The following is a 15,490-nucleotide window of genomic DNA, read 5'->3' as shown; positions in this document are numbered from 1 at the left end:
CTGAGGCATGGTTAATCTGTGCAAGTCATCCAGCTGACCCCAGACTCACTGTTTCAACTGGAAATTGGAACAAATGCATCAGGCAATAATTAGATGCCAATCCATCCTTCAACTACTCCTGTGGGGTGGGGGCAAGGGGACAGAGCGGTGGCTAGAGAGAAGGATCAAGCCTCCACACTGTATGAGACAAGGGATTGCATGTCTGAGCAAGAAACAGAATAGCTGTGAAATTATTACGCTATTAAGCTAGAGAATGATTATTTCCATGAGAGTATATCTGAGCAAAGGATGATACGTCTGAGGGAAGATTATGATTATGCAGATGTGGAAGTACAGCAGAAATCTTGTTCCGGTTGCTCAGAAGCATGAAGCTTTTCTCCAGCAGTCTTTAAAGAGCAAATATGGCCATGGGGCTTGTGGAGGGGCTGATCACAAGGCACAGGCCAGGTCCAGACTTTTACAGCTCATTATTCTGAGAAAAAATGAAACTTGACATATGGTTTGACTGCAAGGGAAAACTTCTTGTATTAATGATTGGACTCCATAATCATGGTAAATAGATCAATTGTCTTCTCCATTCCAACATGATGTTTCAACATGCCTACAGCTGCTCCACTCCTAAAGTAGGAACTAAGGAAACAAAATATTCTGACAGTTTCTCATAATTACAAAATATGTTTAAATCAGCAAAAAGTCAACAATACCTCAGGGAAAGTATATTCGTATGTGATTTCTCAAATCAGTTTGGGAAAGACCTTTGTATTCTGTAGAAAACATAAATTCAACCTGTTTTTTTTGAGTTAACAGAATCCATAGCAAAAATAAAATCTCTATAAAACATACAACCATGCACAAAAACATTCCTTTATTGTTTGTACCCACAGGTTTGATAGAACTGAAATAGAAGGCCCAATATCAGTGGAACCTGCGACCTCTGATGTGTATGTCCTTACAACACAGTTCTCCCTCAGACAACAGTGGATGCACACACCAGTCTCCACCAATATAAAGAATGAAAACACAAAAAAACAGCTTCTGCAAATTGTTGTTGAGTCCTTAATCATGCAGTTCTTCAAACGTTTAATGAAGGTTTCAACCTTTATTAAATCATCTATTTTAATAGGGTTGACACCTCTGTGAAAATAACAGAGAGAGGAATGTCATACAAATTGTTCAAATATTCACAATTCTTTATGGGTTTAAACAATTAAAGCTCAGAAGTTCTAACTTTGCTCTAATGTTATTCATTATGTTTGCCAAAAGTATACAATAGCAATAGTAAGCAACCTTCAATGTGGTAAGGAAATATGAAATCTGTAATCTTGCCACAAGAAGAACAATACAAAATCGCTGGTGGGAGTAGTTTATGATCCTCGAACACCCGACTCCAGAAATAACCGGAGCTTGTAACAAAGATCACAAAAAAAATCTTGGGTGACCTTAAACTTTATGTGCACCAAGCATGTCAAACAAACAAAAAGAGTTTAAAAGACGGGGACCATACCATGGGTACAGATAAGGTGAATGAGGGACCAATTAATAGGGATGAGGGCATCATGGGAGTGAGGGAGTGATCCAGTGTATCAGGTGCAATAATATTCTAGTCAATGGAAGGCCAAAGCTGGAGCAAATTTTCAACTGAGCCAAATACAGAAGCAAGCTCAACCCAATGGTGCACCTGGAGTTGAGTCCCAATGCCGACCTGTTGGAGTAGCCACTCCTCTTCAGAACTTTCAGACCTGTGTGGGAACAACAACTTACCTTACAGGTCAGCTGAATCCACTCCAGGTCTTCCAAGTCAGCCCAGAAGAAATCACTTACCTTCCAGTCCAAGTGGCTCCACTCCAGGACTCCCAGGACCAACCAGATGCAGCCACTTACCTTGGAAGTGTGGGAAGAGGGCTGGGCCTCAGGTGAAATTGAAGCAATGTGGGTTCAAGTCCACCCTCCCCAGCGTACGTCCAGGCCATTGAGAACAAAGTTGATGAACTAAGGGCAAGACTGACCTACCAAAGAGAACAGAGGGACTGCTGTGTGCTACGTCTCACCGAAACATGGCTTACACCTGCTTCACCTGACTGTGCCATACAACCTGAGGGCTTCTCAATTCACCAGATGAACTGTACGGTGTCCTCAGGTAAAGTTAGAGGTGGAGGGGTCTGCTTCCCAATCACCTCCTTGTGGTGCTTAGAAATGACAGTCCCAGCGAGTTCCTGCTCATCTGACTTTGAATATCTAATGATGAAGTGCCACTCATACTACCTGCCAGGGAAGTTAACTTCAGCTGTCCTGACGACAGTCTACATCCCATGCGGACATGTAGCCTGCACTCAATGAACTATACTCTGTGATCAACAGCCTTGAAACGGGATACTCTGAGGCCCTGTTCATCGTAGCTGGTGACTCCAACCAGGCCAACTTCAAGAGAGTATTACCAAAATACTACCAGCATGTCTCCTGTCCCACCAGGGACCCAAACACCTTTGACCATTGCTACACAACCGTCAAAGACACCTACTGAGCCAGCCCCCCGCCCACACCTTGGTAAATCAGACCACCAGGCTGTATTCCTTCTCCCTGCATACAAACAGAAGCTGAAATGTGAGGATCTGGTACAAAAAGTCATACGGTGCTGGTCTGTGGAAATAGATGGGCTTCTACGTGACTGCTTTGAGTCAGCAGACTGGTCCACGTTCAAAGACTCAGGAGACTCAGCTAAAGAAATTTAGCATGTCCCCTTTGACCCTCACCAATTTTTATCGATACACCATAGAAAACATCCTATCCGGATGCATCACAGCTTGGTACGGCAGCTGCTCTGCCGTGATCGTAAGAAACCGCAGAGAGTTGTGGGCACATCTCAACATATCATGGAAACCAGCCTCCCCTCCATGGACTCTGTCTACACTTCTCACTGCCTTGGTAATGCAGATAACCAAATCAAAGACCCTACCCACTCTGGACATTCTCTCTTCTCCCCCCTTCCATCGGGCAGAAGATACAAAAGCCTGAAAGCACGTACCACCAAGCTTAAGGACAGCTTCTATCCTATATTATAACACTGTTGAACGGTCCATTAGTACAATAAGATGGACTCTTGACCTCACAATCTACCTCATTATGACCTTCCACCTTATTGTCTACCTGCACTGCATTTTCTCTGTTGCTGTACACTTTATTCTGCATTCTGTTATTGTTTTCCCTGTACCACCTCAATGCACCGTTGTAATATATCTGTATGGTCGGTATGCAAGACACTGTACCTCGGTACATGTAACATTGATAAACCAATTTACCAAAAAGTAGGGTCAGGAATGTGGTTGGGCAGCAATACAAAACATTACCTTGCAAGTGATAATCAAAAGTAGAAAACGTACAACCCAGTAGGGTCAAAGAAGTGGTCATAAACATTATTTGTGAATTTACAAGGGTGGGATATACCAGGGGAAAATGGCCTGGCAGTGGACTCAAGAGGAGACGGAGTACAACAAACTGAAGTGGCGACTGAAATGATCAAGGATAAACAAGTTGCAGGATACAATGACCAGGTGAATGACCGACGGGATACAAAGTTGCATTCTTGACCATTGCCAACATTTTGTTTGTGAATTTTTATGGTCCTTGGGTGGTTGGTAAAGAATCAGGATTTCAAAGATATGGCAGTGATAGAAGAAGGTAAGATGCTGACAGGAGGAAAGGGAAGAAAAGTGTGAATTGATAATCAGAACCACACCATCACCGAGATAGACCAGCAAGTCATACAAAGCATAGCCAGGCATGCAGGTTTCAGTGAGGAGGAAGCTACCATCATCCCTTAACCAGGTCTCTGTCAAGCTTATCATTCTGATTCTATCATTCACAATAAGCTCATGGATGGCAGTGGTCAACGATGACACTCTCGAGGGATCTCTGGAGAGGGATCTGCTAGCAGACTGTAAGATTGGTGCTGGGAGGGGAGAGTTGAACACGAAGAAGTTAGTCAAAAACTAGACGATCGTGGATATACTCGAAAATCTTAGCTCTACTGCATAATTAGGTTTTCAACTAACATTGAAAAATGGATGAATGGATAAAAAAAAGAGTAAACATGCCCTTCAGAAATTTTATCTGCAAATGACCATACAAAATGACACATTAAGTGTTGAATTCCAATCACCAAAATTCACAAATACTTACTCTCAACTACTTTCCACAGTGATCTATTTTTGCACATGCATGTCATACCTTACCTTCAATGACTTAATAATAGTGCACAGGAGCTACAAGCATCATAAACTATTATACAAGTTGAAAAGTTCTATATAAATTTTAGAAATCTTATTCCAGCTAATAAGAAAAGCAAGCCTCTTCTATTCTGTCACATATAAAGAAGTTCAAAACAACAGTTCTTCTCTTGCTTTCAAGCAATCTTTTGTCATTATTCATAGGGTCTATTCCAAATATAATAACTTTATATTTTGCTTCATTCACTGAGTCAATGAAATGAGTTCTGTTTCCACTGCATGGAATTCAAACAGCTCTTCCTTATTGTGGAGAAAGAATTGCAGAATTTGAGGACATTATCTTACTTGCTGATACTGATATAATCCAATAAATAAAGACCTGGCAAGCTTGTTGCATTATATCAGCCCTTCATCTGCTTCTAACACTTGATCTACCTTCAAGCATGAATGTTTAATCACTTACTTCATTGCCATTGTCTACAATTCTAATCTAAATGAAGACTAAAAGATGATGGAAAATGTTACTCTTCTCACAAGAGAAAGAAAATAATATTGCTGGGTAGCTGCAAAAATTGCTTTGTTTCAACATGCTGGGAAATCTAAAATATAGCACTTAAGGAGGAAAGAGGATAAAATTACTGTGACTAGAATCACGCTGAGGCCCATTTCAAGGCAATGCAGCTAAAACAGAAGTAGTTTGATATTGTCCCACATAGAGTCTTGGAGTGGCATGATAGCGTAGCGGTTAGTGCAATGCTATTACAGCGCCAGCGATCGGGGTTCGATTCCTATCGCTGTCTGTAAGGAGTTTGTACATTCTCCCGTGTGTCTGCGTGGGTTTCCTCCGGGTGCTCCGGTTTCGTCCCACATTCCAAAATACATACGGGTAGGTTAATATGGGTTTAAAATAGGTGGCGCAGATTCGTTGGGCCGGAAGTGCCTGTTACCACACTGTAAATAAAATGTAATTTAAAAAAAAGATACAGCATAGAAACAGGTCCTTCAGTCCACTGCACTCAACCATTAACTAATCCTACATTAATCCCAGTTTTCACTCTCCCTGCATTTGAAATTGTCCCACATCAGCATATACCACATCTGTCTCCTTTCTCTGCAACTTTCACAGACATAGTCAGCAAAAAAAGATTTCAGCTGAATGATAGAAGTTAATACAATGCAAAGCAAAGTTTAATAACTAGAAACAAAAGATATTACCAAAAACGGTTCACCTGGGGTCTCATACGCACGAGGCTCTGACCTCATTTAGACCAAACACCAAACTGCAGATGCTAGAAATCTGAAAGAATAACAAAAAATGCCAGAAGTGCACAGTAGGTCAGGCAGCATCTGCAGAGAGAGAAATATAGAGTTAACATTTCATGCCAATGATCCTTCACCAGATCTGGAAAAGTGAGAGAAGTGTGTTTTAAGTTGTAGAGAGAGGCATTATAGGGGTGGTTAGAACAAGGGGAAGATATTTGATAGGATGGAGACCAGTGTTATCCAGGTTGCTTTTGGTGCGATCTAGTTTAATAGATGAAAAAGGGCAGTTAGAAGGAGCCATTTCCTCTGAGACTCTCTGACTCACTCTACCTTCTCCACCAGCCGTTCTCACTGCATTTTCTAATGCGACTCTTGGAGATGTGCCACCTGCCCTGTCCTGTCTTCAATTTCCGCCACCCAAGGACACAATCCAAGTCCTTCCAGGGGAAGCAGCAATTTATGGAGTCATGGAGGCAAAGAGAAATACAGCATGGAAACAGGACCTTTGGCCCACTGAGTCCGTGTCGACCATCAACCACCCATTGACATTAATGCTATATTAATCTCATTTTTTTATTTTCCCCATGTTCTTATCAACTCCCCCCACCCCCCCAGATCTACCCCCCCACCTACACACTGGGAATAACTTACAGTGGCCAAGTAGCCTACTAACTGGAATTTCTATGGGATGTCATAGGAAACTGGAGCGCCCAGAGGAAACCCATGTGATCAGAGGGAGAACATGCAAACACCGCACAGACAGCATCTGAGGTCAGGATTGAACCCATGTCTCTGGATTTGTGAGGCAGTGACTCTCCTAAATGCACCACTGTACTGCTTACACTTGCACTTCTTCCAATTTAGTATATTTGCTTACTATGTAGTCTCCTCAACATTGGGCAAACCAAATACAGATAACTCCTTTGCAGAACACTTCTGCCCAGCCCGCCAGGGTGACCCTGAACTTCCTGTCACTTGTCATTTTAACTCATTATTCCAGTCCCACCCTGACTTTAGCCTATAGTACTGTTCCAAAGATGCCCAATGCAAACTCAAGGAACAGCACCCTGTCTTCCATCAAGACGTGTTGCAGCCTTTGGAACTTGATATTGAATTCAACAACTTTAGGTGATCACCCTTTTTGGTTTGTGCCAGAACCGACCAGTTCTGGTAAGCCACCTGTAATATTAATTAATTTTTTCTCCCTCCACGGATACCGTCCGATCCGCTGGGTGTTTCTAACATTCTGTCTTGTTTCAGATTTCCAACAAATGGTCTCAGTTCCAACACGTTACTTTGTTCCTTTTCTCTCTCAAACTGTTCCCATTTATCTATTTATTGGACAGCATCAAAAACACTGTGTTACTTTGTGGTAAAAACAAATGCCACAGCACCACACATAATCAAAGAGAAGGAATACTCTCTGTTTGCCTGAAGTGACATGCCAACAACAAGCAAGAAGCCAGGCCATCCAACCTGGTGACAATCACCTTCATTTCCCAGCAGAAGGTGGCTGGCTCAGCAGAGGATCTTGCTGCTGGCTGAGTTGGTCACCTTCCGATTACTGGTGGCAGGCTAAACCAAGCCACTGAGAGTTCGAATCTCCTCAGCAACACAGTTCTGCCGTGAATTTCCAGTGCAAATGGATGACTCTGGTTCAATGAGACCAAAGAAAAGAACAGGACTCTGTGGAAGGAGGAGTGAATTTTCTGCCCATGAAATTGTTGGCCCAAGATGTTCGCCAACAGGGCAGAGGATTCTGGGTAAGCAATTAAAGGAAGAGAGAAAATGGTCCTCATGTTTTGCAAAATATTTTAAAAGTTTTCCAATTCCTGCTTTCCCGCAGTGGAGTTTCTCAGCTATGTTCTTTTTTGGAGTGTGCATGTGTATGAGGCCACTGTCCATCAAAAAAAATGGACACAACTGGGAAATATCACAAGGATTCCCATTGTCAATCCCTACTGAAACAAAAGTCATCAGTACACAAGAGGACCAGTGACCTCTCTGTGTGCAGAATCACTCAGCGGTGCAGAATTCAGCAGGTCAGCCTGTCAAGTTCAGTTGGGGGTTCTACAGGTCACCAACAATCACCAAGTGGAATGACTTGTAGCTGGAATTAAGCAGTGAGTGGATGATGGATGTTAGTTCAGACAATCAAGCCCAAGTAGTTCAACAACATCCCGGACAAAGCATTGCTTGACTGGCACTCGACTCATTCCCTTCACAAGGTGCAGTAGGGAATAACTACTGTGCAATAACTCCTCGAGGTTTCTTCAACAAAACCTGTGCCTAGCCAATCTAGAAATATATCACTGTTCCTTCAGCAGAGTTGTGTCACAATCCTGGAATTTCCTACCTCATAAAACACTGGGAGTAATTTCACCATATGGCCTGCAATCACTCACCTCCTTAAGGGATGCTATATGCACTATGCTGGTCTGCATTACTCATGTTCCATGGATGAACAGAAAAACGAACAGAAGTTTGATGTAGACTATTGCTGTTAAATGTCCTACATCATCACAGGGCCTAAATATCTAAATATTTTGTAGATTATGAAGGATCTGGTATGCTTTGAGTTTGTCAAAGATACTAAACAAATGCAATCTTTTTTGTAAAAAGGGTAACTGAAACCTGGTTTGCTTATGACATACCTTGAGGAATTAGGTTCACTTGAGGAGTATCTGGGACAATCATGGAGAGTAGTTTAAAAAGCCTGAAATATAGCAAGATAAGGTTATGATTGTGTTGCGGCAAATCTCAGGATGGAGGTACAAGTGATCCCTAACCATGAACATCCTATTTTTAGTGGAGTAAGATAACATAGATTTTTTATAAGATTTTGAGAAATAAAAATGAGCATTTTAGATTGAGTCACGCATTACAATAGTTATGCAGTACAAACTATGGGAAAATCACAATTTGATTTGAATTACAGAATTGAAGTTTTGCTATATATGTAGATTGGCAACTCCTGAAAAGTTATGTCCAAACCCTATGTCTCATTTTACTGATGCAAGATGATGTTGGAGCATGGCAACTTGTTGCAATCTGCTCCCTGCAGAGCCACTCATTACTTCTATTATAATTGTTCTACTCTTTTAAATCTAAATTCTACATCTCTAAGAATTCACCTTCTTGTCTACCTGCACTGCATTTTTTCTGTAGCTGTTGCACTTTATTCTGCATTCTTTTAGTGTTTTACCCTGTACTACCTCAATGCACTGTGTAATGGATTGATCTGTATGAACGGTATGCAAGACAAGTTTTTCACTGTATCTCGGTACATGTGACAATAATAGTAATAATAAACCAAACCCATTTCCAATTATTCCCAGATCTCCCAACCTCTCTTTCCTTTCAATATCTTGGAATTCAATTTTCTCAGAGCTATGTGTCCAGTAATATCATGGTCATTTATTTGATAGAAATCAGTAAGTTTTGGATTTTAATCAAGAAATACGGATTAAGTACAGGAATGTGGCAACGAAGTCAGTAATTTGGGAAGTTGTGAGCCATTTCCACTGTTTAGGGATGGCTTCTGCGTGTTTCCATCATATTCTTAAGGTGTTTGTTGCTTTTCCAGATCTACTTCCCCCTTGTGAGCTCTCATGGACCGGGGACATGAGACAGTGAGGTGGCATTGATATGGTGGGCAGAAGGGCCTGTTTCCCTGCTGTGGGACATGACTCAAGGGAATCTCCAGCCCATGGGAGCTCAAACTGCAGAAGTCGCCTGGCCCTGCCCCGCTGCAATATTGCCCCAGTATCTCCTCTCCTTAGCCTGGCCCCGCCCCTCTCTGTTCCCGCCATGATCCAGCCCCGCCCCTTCCCAATCTAAACCACGCCCCTTTCTATCATCACCGCAATCGGGCCCCGCCCTTCCCCAATCTGACCCCGCCCTATCCCTCTTTACCTTGGCCCCGCCCCTCTCAATCGCTGCCATAGGCTGGCTCCGCACCCAATCATAGGCTTAGGCAGGAAATGCCCCGCCCATCCCGATCCAATCCTCTCCCCTCCCCAAAACAGGCACCGCCTCAACAAAGCCCCGCCCCCCCCGCCCCGGACGAGGTCCCGTCCGCTCATGCGTGTCAGGTGCCCGTCCCCCTACCCCACGATGGCTCCGCCTCCCGCCGGTCTGGGCCCCGCCCTCCTCCTCCTCCTCCTCCTCCTCCTCCTGGGCCCCGCCTCCTCCTCCTGGGCCAGGCTCCACCCCTCGCACTGGCGCACAAGCCGGGCTCGGGCAGCCAGCGGTTCCCAACATGGCGGACAGCGCTAGCGAGAGTGACACGGACGCGGCGGGCAGCTCGTCCGCGCTGCCGCCCACCTCGTCCTCGGCCGCCTCTTCCTCCAAGGCCGGCATCGTGATCTCGGCCTCCAAGCTGGAGGAGCTGAGCAACCGGCTCGCGTCTCTGCAGCAAGAGAACAAGGTGCTGAAGATCGAGCTGGAGACCTACAAGCTGAAATGCAAGGCCCTGCAGGAGGAGAACCGCGACCTGCGCAAGGCCAGCGTCACCATCGTAAGTGAGCTCGAGGCCCGGGGCCGGGCCGGGGAGGGCCCGGCGCCCACCCGCCCGCTCCTTGGCTTGGGGCCCTCGGTCAGCCGTCGGCTGATGTGTCTCGTCCGTTGAACGGGGGTGTAGTCGAGGATGAGGCCATGCATCGCCGCGGCACAGACCTGGGCCTTGAGTGGGTTGGGGTTGGGTTCCCGGGGGTAAGGTATGGAGTGACAGTGTCTTCCCTGGAACCGTGCGTGTGCAAGTGCAAAAGGGGGCCTGCAGGTACCCTTGGCTGCACGTTACTCAGCTCCGTGTATATATGTTAGAAATAGTTGTGGGGGTGGGTGGGGTGTTGGATGGTGAAATTTGTTCCTTGTTTCACCCATGGAGGTTGTCCATAAGTGCCTTTATTAGACACCTTTTTTCCTTTTTGTTTGATCTATTAGTACACTGGCTCATCCAGAATTTATCTGTAAGGAAAGCAAAAACAGCAACAGGTGTTCTGTGAATGAACTATGTTTGAGTTTTATTTTGCCGTGTAGGCCTTTGTTGGCATTATATAAATTGTTGTTTTTCTGATTTATCACAAGTGCTTCCAAAAGACTATCTCAAAGAATAGGAATGTGTAATTGGCTGGGTCGCATTACATTGCAGTAAACTGTAGCTGCTGCTCGCAAGTGACTTTATGACACATCTTGACAGTATTTGGATTCCTTTTAATAAATAACTTCCAAAGATCAGGTTGTTAACTAATCCTTAGTTGGTGCTTTGTGGGTACAGAATTATTGAAATACAGGTAGAAGCATAATTGGTGACTGAATGATTGTATTGTATCATTAAAGACTCCACTTTCATGGTGTTCAGAATGTGATGTATGCTTTCTGCACACCTGGACAAATCTGTGTTCATATACCATGGGTTTACAATCATATCTGATGCTCCAGCTTTCAAGGCTGCTAACTTCTGTTTGGATTAGAGAGATTAGATTGATTTAGTTAAATGTTTAACTCTCTTAAAGGCAGAAGGGGCACTAGTTTTTTAAGTTACTACTTCTCTACTAACAATAAATGAGAACTTATTGGAAAAAAGTTGTTACCTATTTTGTTCAGTTTACCAGATGTTTAGTATTAATTGAGGTACTTCAGTGTGTACAACACTGACACTCAGCACTGGTGATTGCAATGTTGAGTTGTGTACAATGCAAAGAAGCCTTGAGAAGGTACTTTGTGTTTTTATTCTTTTTACATTAAAGTTAATGTTGTATACCACAGGAATATGACATTATAGGTGGGCTCTGTTTTTTGTAATATATTTTGTTCTGGTGCAGCACCCAGTCGTTCTCCATTCAATGCACAAATTGACAAACTCTGCAGTAACGTTTATTTGATGCATTTTTTGATCAACCTAGTCTGACAATTTAAGATCTAAACAACCCTCCTCTCACTCCAACTTAATGATTCCTATCAATGTATATTTTATTCTTAGATGGGATGTGGCTGCTGTTGACATGACCATCATTTAATGCCTGTCTTTAACTTTGAGTTCTCCTGAACTGCAACAGTCTTTGTGGTAAAGGTATTCCCACTTCCTTGGTAGATAGTTACAGGATTTTGACCCAGTTATGTCAAAGAAATTGCAGCACATTTCCACCCAAGGCATGTATATGACTTGGGCGAGTTGATGGTCTCCCGTCTGCAGCCTTTGTACTTCTGTGTGGTAAAGTTTGCAGATGTTGATGAAGTCTTTCGGCTTTGCTGAAATGCATCTCGTTGATCGTACAAGCTGCAGCCTGGATTACCATTGTCGATTGGATGCCGAGCTGCTTCATCATGGATGCTATAGAACATTGTGTTGTTGGTTTGTACTTACTGAACTAAATGGAGTTCCGTTGCGCTTCTCACCTATGCCATGTTGCTGTATGTTATCTATCCTTCATTGCTACATAAATCACCTTGTTTTTTTGCTGGATTCATTGATGTTTCTGGCTAATGCTGACCCGAGGATGTTGATTGGAGAGTGGAGGAAACATCACATGGACAGTACACTGGTTGATCTTACCAATATGTCATTGGACGGATGTGTTTGCAGTAAATTTATGAGAATGAGGTCAAGTAAGATTTCCCCATCACTTGCTGTGGGTAATGCCTTTGAACACCCAAGAGGAAGTGGTTACTCACCCTTATTGGAAAAAACTGATGCCTATACTGTGAGGAACTTCTGTATTGATTCTGAGACCTCCAACAATCATTGTTCTAAGTATAACAGTGAAAAGTTTTCTTCATGATTCCTAATTTAATTTCATTTGGTCTCTTTGATGCTTGTGTCTTCAGCACTTCAGCTTAGATATTGTTGGGGTCTTTAAGCTTTGACTTGCACTCAGCTATTTCTTGATGATATGTAAAGACCATGGTTGAGATGGTGAAGACATCAGAAGAAGGCTAAGATGGATCATCTACAAAAACTGATTTCTAGAATAGAACAAACATGGCTGACTTGCAGTGCTGCACTCATTGATTCTGTATCTTTTGTGCTGCATTTGTTCTGCTTTGAAAGCTGCCATATTGTTAGAAAAACTTGGAATCTCTTTGGCCCTTAAATGAGCAGCCTTTCTGTCCAGGTGACCAATTTGCCACACCTATTCTCCAAAAGCCAAGCCTTAAAAGTAGTAGTAGTCAGTTACTGAGGAGAGGAAATTTTGGTGAGACTGAATTGAAGAATGAGTGCGGAGTGGCAGGTAAGCAGTAGACAAAAATAAACTGGCTGCAAGTGACAGACCACTCAGTTATCTTCGGTTTTTAATGTCAGAGAATGATTTTTCTCTGGGCAGTTTTTGACAAAAAAATGAGGTGGGGTGCACAATTTATATTTCAGCATGTCCTTTTTGTAGTGTTAAGAGTGCACTCAGGATTGTGATGCACTGTTACACTACAAATGAATTCAATGCAGTAATGTTGACATTTATAGATTTTAAACGTTGTTGAGCTTGATTTTTGGTGTTGCCAATATTACATCATTTGTGAGATGGGGGGGGGTGAAGCTAGGAATGCAAAATTTTCATTGGATAGATGTACTTAAATCACAGCATGGAAATAGGTCATTCGGCTTACCAGGTCCGCATTGATATCATGTATGATATTTAAATGTATACTTGGCATGGAAAACGGGTGGAATATTTCTGCATGGAATCACTCATTGTCCTTGCATGGTTTCCTTGGGTCCTTGCATTTCAGTCTGCCCAGATGCACTGGAGAAAATATTTTAAAATAATGTTGGAGTCACCTTAGATTGGAGAATTTCTTAATATGAAGAAGTAAACCACAACAGGTGATCAAGAGGATAGTCTAATCAAATCTGATCTGGATAAGCATAGTTCCTCAACTGAGACTTATGATTACAGTCCTTAAATGTTTGTGATATAAATGGGCAAAGTTGCATGAAACTTTTTTTATGAAAGAAGGTGATAGCTGCTCAATGTGTCTGGCTTTAATTTACTTTGATACTTCTATAAAGTCATTTTATTTTAGATAACTTCAGAGCCAAAAAATTGATAGTTTTCAAATGTTTCAACTATTTGGATTGTGCTTGAGTTGGAATAAGTAAATGAGTTATTTGAACTTTTTCAAAGAATCTGGATACTTAAAGGAACACTGAGAGCATTTTGAGCTTGCAAGCACACAGTTCCACTCAACTGAATATGATTTGTAAAAGAAACCTCAATTACAGGTTAATTTCAGTTGGTTGATAGTAGCTGTCCTTGGCAAGATAAATAGCTAAGGTATATAACACCTCTGGCGTCAAGTGATTCTACAGCTTCTGTATATAGTAACTGGCAACTTACCAATGCTAACAGAAAATGGCTTCACAGAAGTTATTTTAGTGGACTGATGTACTTACATAGTGGGCGGTTTGTTCTAGAGCACAAAGGTGTTTTTTGCCAAAAGGAAATTTTTTTCACTCTGGATATTTGTATTTTGCCTTGCTAATCATCTTGTATCATGTTCCGGTTTGATTTTTAGAAACTTGTCAAATAGAAGTGTCAGGAAATCGTGGCAAATGCTATGTATTAAATAAAAATAGTGCCACTGAATGCAAAAAATGATGCCCTGTAATTTTAAAACAGTATCTGGCTTAACTATCCTCCTCCAAGAGTTAGAAAGTTAAGTCATCCTATCTAAGTAGACCATAAGGGCACACAATCCTCAAAGCCATTTGTTGAATTATACAATCACTGATCTGTCTGGTGCTCTTGGGTTTCATATTGACTTCTCACCGGGAGCAAAGGCTAAAAAATACTTAATATAATTTTTTTCTTTGTATCAAATTTTATACCTGTTAAATTCAGAAACAGCTCTGGCTGAGCATTGATACAAATAAAGTATGAGATGCTTGTATTGGATGTGAGTACATTTGACAACTCCCTAGGTAAATGACCAAACATGTTGAACACTGGCTTTGAATATTAAATGAAGTTTCATTTTATTGGTATTTATTTTAATTCCAATATGACAAAGAAGCAAATGTTTGCTTTTGATCTTGGGATGGTTCCATGTGGGAAAAATACAATGTTAATCTTTTAGCTAACAAAATCATTTGCCTATAGCTTTTGTAGTTAATTTCGCAAGTGGTTAGTACAAGATCAATGGAATACAGATTTAGGATTGTGGACAGCAGATATGGGGCGGTTGAGGGAGAACTTATTTGCCAGATGGTAATGACTTGTTGCCAATGAAGGTAGTGAAAGTGGAGGACAATGACTTCAAAAGGAAACATATGCATTTGATGAAAATAAACTTGCAGGTGTATGTGGACAGGGCAGGGAATGGGACTGATAAGATTACTTTAGAGAGAACCAGCATGGACCTGATGGGTCAATAGCCTCTTGCACTGTTATGACTATGGTAAGTTGATGTTTAAGATCTGTTCCAGGGCAGTAGTCTGTTCCAGACTGAGTGTATTAATTAGATTAAGGCAAAGAGGAAGTGGTATCCACATTAGAAAAAGAGGCAACATTGAGTACCGAAAAAGCTGCCAGGGCAAGAGCTGAAGTAGGCATAACAGTTGACGTGGTTCATTTTGCTTGTATAAGTTTTTTGAAACTGGGAGAGTGAAAGACCAGCGAGAAATTTGGAGAGGGCACAGTTGAACCTTGGGCACGCAGGATATTAAAAGACTACTTTAAGTGGGGGGAAAAAAAAGGATTGGGAATAGATATTTTTACAATTTTGTGGCAAGAGATGTGGTGTATAAAAGTCATTGTGTGTTGAAAGGTTTCAAACCTTAGGAAGATGTTCTTGAAGTACTGTGTACAATTTTGGACTCCAACCAAAAAAAGGTACCCGAGATATTCACAAGGATCAAAGAATGCTGCTGTGTTTGGGATAATTGAGTCATTTTATTGGAAAAGCTGAGAATGCAGGACGATGTGATGTTTCTAAAACAGTTGAAGGATGGGATAGCATAAATAGTAGCACTTTGGAGCAATCTGTGAAGCAAATGGTTAGTAAAT

General features: G+C 42.1%; 1 protein-coding gene across 1 annotated transcript in view; it reads left to right on the top strand.

The window, feature by feature from the left end:
- Positions 1-9,691: 9,691 nt before the first annotated feature.
- The window catches only part of ccdc6b (coiled-coil domain containing 6b), a 67,290-nt gene continuing 61,491 nt past the window's right edge, over positions 9,692-15,490 (top strand). Inside the window, exon 1 of the mRNA XM_052027476.1 lies at positions 9,692-10,005. Within this exon, the coding sequence (XP_051883436.1) occupies positions 9,748-10,005 (258 nt within the window). The 5' untranslated portion in view covers positions 9,692-9,747. The remainder of the gene's footprint in view (positions 10,006-15,490) is intronic.

The sequence above is a fragment of the Pristis pectinata genome, chromosome 12 (genome assembly GCF_009764475.1).
Source record: "Pristis pectinata isolate sPriPec2 chromosome 12, sPriPec2.1.pri, whole genome shotgun sequence".
Taxonomy (NCBI): domain Eukaryota; kingdom Metazoa; phylum Chordata; class Chondrichthyes; order Rhinopristiformes; family Pristidae; genus Pristis; species Pristis pectinata.
This window is presented reverse-complemented; position numbering and strand designations above follow the sequence as displayed.